The 6,106-nt window shown below is 59.0% G+C and overlaps 1 protein-coding gene across 1 annotated transcript in view; it reads left to right on the top strand.

Moving 5' to 3' along the window:
* Window positions 1-6,106, top strand: part of PLCG1 (phospholipase C, gamma 1) — a gene marked incomplete at its 5' end in the record, with an annotated part of 27,502 nt that overhangs the window by 18,912 nt on the left and 2,484 nt on the right. Inside the window, 6 exons of the mRNA XM_009700243.1 lie at window positions 234-303; window positions 1,200-1,357; window positions 1,919-2,015; window positions 2,674-2,898; window positions 3,749-3,897; window positions 5,819-5,941. Of these exons, the coding sequence (XP_009698545.1) occupies window positions 234-303; window positions 1,200-1,357; window positions 1,919-2,015; window positions 2,674-2,898; window positions 3,749-3,897; window positions 5,819-5,941 (822 nt within the window). The remainder of the gene's footprint in view (window positions 1-233; window positions 304-1,199; window positions 1,358-1,918; window positions 2,016-2,673; window positions 2,899-3,748; window positions 3,898-5,818; window positions 5,942-6,106) is intronic.

Below are 6,106 nucleotides of genomic sequence, written 5' to 3'. Positions count from 1 at the left end.
CGGGTTGTTAGGGATTGGAATGGGCTGCCCAGGGAGGTGGTGGAGTCCCCATCCCTGGAGGGGTTTAAGAAAAGACTGGACGTGGCACTTAGTGCCATGGTCTAGTTGACATGGGGGTGTTAGGGCAAAGGTTGGACTCCATGATCCCGGAGATCCCTTCCAACCAAATTGATTCTGTGAAATTCTGTGATTCTGTGCCCGACACCATCCTGCCTGTGCTTCATTCCCAGCAGCAGCTGGATGAGAACAGCCCCTTGGGAGACCTGCTCGGAGGTGTCCTGGACGTGCCCTCCTGCCAGATCGGTGAGTGCCAGAGAGGGATGGAGGTCTGGAGGGTGTTTGTTTGCGGATCTTTTGGGCCAGTAGGCTTCGGTCTCCATCTGTCTGCAGGCACTCCTGTGCATGCTGCAAGTGAAGACCAGTCTATGGCGTGTGCTTGCCGTGGGTGATGCACTCCGCTGCTGCTGCCGGCACAGAGGGTGCCTCAGGGTTGGGGGCTCAGGCGTGTCCCTACAGCCGGGGAGCAGCCGGGGTCCTGCCAAGGAGCCGCTCCAGCACGCCTTGAACCTGCTCTCAGGGGGAAGCCACCCGCGGGCAAGGGAGCACAGACCGATTTTGTAGGCTCCTTTTCTGTAAGGATTTGTCCTCCCTCGCATACGTGTGCTCCTGCCTCCCTGCCAGGCTGCTGCAGGCTCTGGGGCTCCTGGGCACTGGCCAGACTCATACGCGTGCTCCTGCCTCCCTGCCAGGCTGCCGCAAGCTCTGGGGCTCCTGGGCACTGGCCGGGCTGGGTTCAGTCTGCAGCTCTCTGCCATCCCTTGGCTCCTCCAAGCCCAGAGGACATTGTGCTCCAGGTAGATGTTCCCACCTGGGCACCCCAGGGCACAGAGTGAGGAAGATGCAGGAATGGGAGGAAGATGCAGGAATGGGAGGAAGATGCAGGAATGGGAGGAAGAAGGCATTACAAAGGCCCCATGAGGCTTCTCAGCCCCCTCAGGGCGCACTCTGCAGCCTCGCCTATCACTTCCCAGGCTCCATCTGTTGCCTCCAATGACCAGAAATGGGAGCTTCTCCTCTTAGCTGAAGAGTCCCGGAGCAGCCATGAGAGTCCCTCAGTGTCTGTCCTCTCCCTCTCTCCCTCTGTGGTATGAAGGACTTGGCTCAGCATCTCTGTGTGACCTTGCCCTCTCCCTACACAGCCATCCGCCCCGAGGGGAAGAACAACCGCCTCTTCGTCTTCTCCATTAGCATGGCCTCGGCATCGCGCTTGTCCCTTGATGTGGCGGCCGATACGCACGAGGACTTGCTGGACTGGGTGAAGAAGATCCGGGAGGCAGCGCAGACGGCTGATGCACGGGTGAGTCTGGAGAGCCCTTGGCAGGGGAAACATCTTCTTGCCAAGTCCTGGATTTTCCAGGAGCCGAGGAGCAGGTGGAGGCTGGTGGCGGGGTGGTGAGATAGCAGCCTGTGATCACTGGTAGAGCAGTTACAATGATGATAAAGCCAGAGTAACCTTTGACGATACAGTGAGGGGTGGTGGCCATGCATTGTGGCTTGAGAGGTTCCGGCTGGATGCCTGGGAAGATTGGTCCTTCGGGAGGGCGTTGCAGCCTCCGGAGGTGGGGGATCTCCATCCGTGAAGGGTGGCAAGGCTCAGCTACAAGGTCACAGCTGCCCTGCACTGGTACCGGTACCACTCCTGCTCCAGGCAGGTGGTAGGACCCACCGAGGGCTATTCCCATGGGTGCTTGTGTGGTGTCCCCCCACGCAGACCCAGCAGACGTGCTGGTGGTTCCACAGCGTGGGCAGAAGCGGCCACACCAGGCCAGTGCTGCCGCTGAGGGCAGTTGGTGAGCTGGGTTAGCCAACGCCGCTGCTCTCACCTGGCCCTGATGCCTCTCTCTCCCTGTCTTGGCAGCTCTCTGAAGGGAAGATGATGGAGAGGAGGAAGAAGATTGCCCTGGAGCTTTCGGAGCTGGTGGTCTATTGCCGACCTGTTCCCTTCGATGAAGAGAGTGAGCATCTGCCAGTCTGGTGGCTACAGCAGGCAGTCACCATGGTGTTACAGACCCTGCGGTGTGCCCCGAGGTGCTGCTTTGGCTGGATCTCAGCAGAGGGCAGGTGTCCAAAGCCAGATGGAAGCAGTTTACATCAGAGCTCTGGAAATGTCCTTCTCCAGAGGGTGGAAGTTCTCTTCCCCATCCCTCTGTTGCTGGGATCTGTCACCAGCCAGAGCAGCTGCTGAGGGAGTGGGGCTGGGGAGCGTCATGCCCGCGGTGTGCCCCGAGGTGCTGCTTTGGCTGGATCTCAGCAGAGGGCAGGTGTCCAAAGCCAGATGGAAGCAGTTTACATCAGAGCTCTGGAAATGTCCTTCTCCAGAGGGTGGAAGTTCTCTTCCCCATCCCTCTGTTGCTGGGATCTGTCACCAGCCAGAGCAGCTGCTGAGGGAGTGGGGCTGGGGAGCGTCATGCCCCATCACTGAGAGTGGTTTCGATGCTTTTGCCCATCGGTGTTGGGCACCCGGCAAACGCACACCGGGGCAGGGCAGGGTCTGCATAACCTGATGGTGGCTCAGCCAAGGGAGGAGAGAATGGTGTTAGGAAGGGAGCCGGGGTAGTTAAGTGTCTGGAAAGGAAATGTGCTCCTGGCTTACACTGTGCTGTCTCCTCCTAGAGATTGGCACAGAGAGGGCCTGTTACCGAGATATGTCCTCCTTCCCCGAGACCAAGGCAGAAAAGTATGTCAACAAGATCAAAGGCAAGAAGTTCCTGCAGTACAACCGCCTGCAGCTCTCCCGCATCTACCCCAAGGGCCAGCGCCTCGACTCCTCCAACTACGACCCCCTGCCCATGTGGATCTGCGGCAGCCAGCTGGTAGCACTCAACTTCCAGACCCCAGGTGAGGGCAGCAGGCAGGAAAGGTGGGCAGGTTCCTGGGGTACCCTGCACCTCCTCCTAGCCACCTGCCTGCACCCCTGCTAACCTGGTCCTGGCAAACGGGAGGGGGGGGTCTAGGAGGGGCTCTACAAGGAGCAAGCTGTTTGGGTCCAGATGTGTGGTTGCCACAGGAGAAACGTGCTCCAGAGGGCTGGATTGATGCGGGGAGCTGGGCTGAGCCAGGAGGTTGTGGTGCCATGAGGACAGGAGGAAGTGGAGATGAAGCAGGGAGTTCCCCCGAGGTCCCTGGTGACAGGCAGGGCAGGTACCAAAGGGGACGGTGCAGCCGCAGCCTTGGGACACGAGCTGGTTGCAGGGTCTGAGTCAAGCTCATGGCTCTGCTCACCTTTCCCCAGCTTCCACTCCTGCTCCTGCCGCACAGTCCAGCCTTCCCCTTTCCCTAGCCCTTCCCAAACCCTGCTGTGAGCCAGTTCAGCTCACCAACCCACCAGAAAACTACCTGCCTCTTTTTTTTTCCCTGTTGGCTTTTTTATTCCTTTTGTGAATTCAAGTATCTCATGGAGTGGTTTTGTGAATGCTAGAGCCAGCACAAGGAAAGTTGAAATGAGAGGGAGGAAAAGAAGCGGGTGACCCATGGAGCACCGGGTAGTTGGGCAGATCATGCATGAGAAAGTCACCCCATGGCCCCAGCACGTGCAGGGGCTGCAGTGAGGCCATGGCACACGAGGCATTGCCAAGGGATGGGCCAGGTCCCATTGCAAAGGGCTTCGCACGAGGCACCGATAACCCGGCTGATCTGGCTTGTGGAAGGGGTGCAGGGTCTCTCTCCATCTCCTGTCTGTGCTCTCCAGACAAGCCCATGCAGATGAACCAGGCCTTGTTCATGTCCAGCGGCCAGTGTGGGTACGTCTTACAGCCTACCAACATGCGGGATGACATCTTCGACCCCTTCGACAAGAGCACGCTGCGGGGGGTTGAACCTCTCTCCATCTCTATTGAGGTCAGTACCTCATCCCAGCGTGGGGTCAGATCCATGCGGTCATACCAAGCTTGGGGTGATTTAATGGTTTTTCTGGGTTCCCGGCCTCTGTCTGCAGCCGCTCCTCACCAAACCCCTCAGCTCCTGCTTAAGAGCTGTCCTGCAGTGCAGGCTTGGAGAGCCCTTGCTGAAGGGGGGACCCATGGGTGCTGCTGAGGGAAGCACCACCGACCTCCCTGGGTGCCTGGAGAGGAGGAGCAGGAGCATCCCTGGATGCTCCCCCCCCCCGGGACCCCCCCACCCAGGGCCCAGTGCCGGCAGGTGGCATCCATGAGCCACAGAGGTGACAGCCCCGTCCCCAGAGATTGGCCAGGATGGGCCCGGGGCGCCAGGATGGCTCGGTGACATCCCTGTCCCCAGAGCTTGGCCAGGATGGCTCCCAACGGGGTAACACAAGAGCTGTGCCCTGTCCCCTCCTTGTCACTGAGTTGCTCCGGGCTGAACATTACCAACCTTGCTGTGTCCCCTTCCCTCTCGGAAGATGCTCGAGGTCGGAGCGGACTATTCAGCCCATTTCTGTGTTGTGCTGCTGACGATGATAAAAGGATGGGGGGGCTGCTGGCGGGGGGTACTGGAGGATGGGCTGTGGATGCTCATTGAATCTTTTTCTTGCTGGATGGCAGGACTAGGGCTGGACTGTTCCCGTGTCAGCTCATGGAGCTGCACAGGAGAAGCTCTGCAGGGGTATGGGACAGCCAGACAAAGCTGCTGGGGGGATGGGAAGGTCAGGGCTGTGCCAAATCAGATGGCTCTCATGTTTGGACCGATGGCTGTCCCGCTGGCCTGTACAGGCATCCCTAGGGGTCTCAGAGCCGAGTTGACCATTTATCTGTGGGTTGGCAGTGTCCTCTGCAAGTCCCTTCCTCTCAAGCAGAGCTTGGGGAGGAGGCAGGGGACAACCTGCCTTTAGGTGCTCTCAGGTTTCTGACAATGTGCACAGCCTGCAGCTCCTCTGAGGCCACCTCTCTTCTGGTGTGATCCCACTCAGCCACCACCCTGCTCAGGGAGGACACCCCATCATGTCCCATCTGCACCATCAACCCCATATCCACTGCCTCCCTAAAAATCCCTGTCTATTTTCCAAACTCTTCCTGCGTTCTGGAATGCAGCTCCAACAAGCAGGTGTCAAGAGTCCGTCGCCGTCTCCTTTAAGAGATAGGTCCAGCCTTTTTTGTCCCCTGGCAAAACTGCCCGATGTCCCCACCAAAGCCAGCTTTCACGGATGGAGAAGCCGTCTCAAGCCCAGCATGACTCAAAGCACATGATCCAGCGCTGGCAGCGCGTCCTTCCCCTGCAAGAGCAGCGTGCCGACAGCACGCCGGAGTGACATATGGCCACTGGCGAGAGGGAGCTGGGATTTCTTTCTCCTGCAAGGAGGCAGGTTGTCATTTGAGTTGAGCACAGATTGAGCTACGAACAGGAGGCAGAGCAGCAGCGGAGAGCAGGGCGTTTTCATCCTCAAGTCAAGGCAGGAGGGCTGAGAAGTTGCAGCAAAGACAGGGGTGTCCAGCGAGGCTCTGCAGGCAGGGGAAGGCGGCTCGGCTTGGCAGCCCAGCTCCAGCTTGGCAGGCTGGAGGAGGGATGCTGTGGTCCCAGGCGACAGACAGGAACCTGAGGCAGTTCAGCTGCCTTTTTTAATGGCTTTACAAGTCAAATATTGGTGATCGGTCACACCAGAGCAGCTTCCAGGGGTGGGAGCTGTTTTTCTCCGCGAGGCAGGCTGTGCTGGGCTGGCTGTCAGGGTCTCTTCTCTCTCCAATTAGCAGAGCCAAGGTGATTTATTTGGAAAGAAAATGTCTTGCTATGCAAACATGGGGGTTTTTTTAATTTTTTTTTTCTTTTGCTGTCATCTCTTACCAAGTCTCTCTTGCTCTCTGCCCAGGTCCTGGGGGCCCGGCACCTTCCCAAAAACGGAAGGGGAATCGTTTGTACGTTTGTGGGGGTGGCGGTGTACGGGGCCGAGTACGACAACGCCAAGCAGAAAACCGAGATCGTGGGTGAGTGGGTTAGTGAAGGGCAGGGGGAGGGACACACCACCCCTCCTGACCGTGGTGTGAGCCGTGGGCACGGCAGCAAAGCCTGGCCCTGGGTGGGGGGCTGCCCACGACCCCAACATCAGCCGTGGTGGGCCACGGAGGGGGGGCGCGGCGAGGGCTGCCCATTGACGGCG

The sequence above is a fragment of the Cariama cristata genome, unplaced genomic scaffold, assembly GCF_000690535.1.
Source record: "Cariama cristata isolate BGI_N322 unplaced genomic scaffold, ASM69053v1 scaffold45, whole genome shotgun sequence".
Taxonomy (NCBI): Eukaryota; Metazoa; Chordata; class Aves; order Cariamiformes; family Cariamidae; genus Cariama; species Cariama cristata.
Note: the sequence above shows the minus strand (reverse complement) of the source record. Positions and strands in the feature narration are given on the sequence as shown.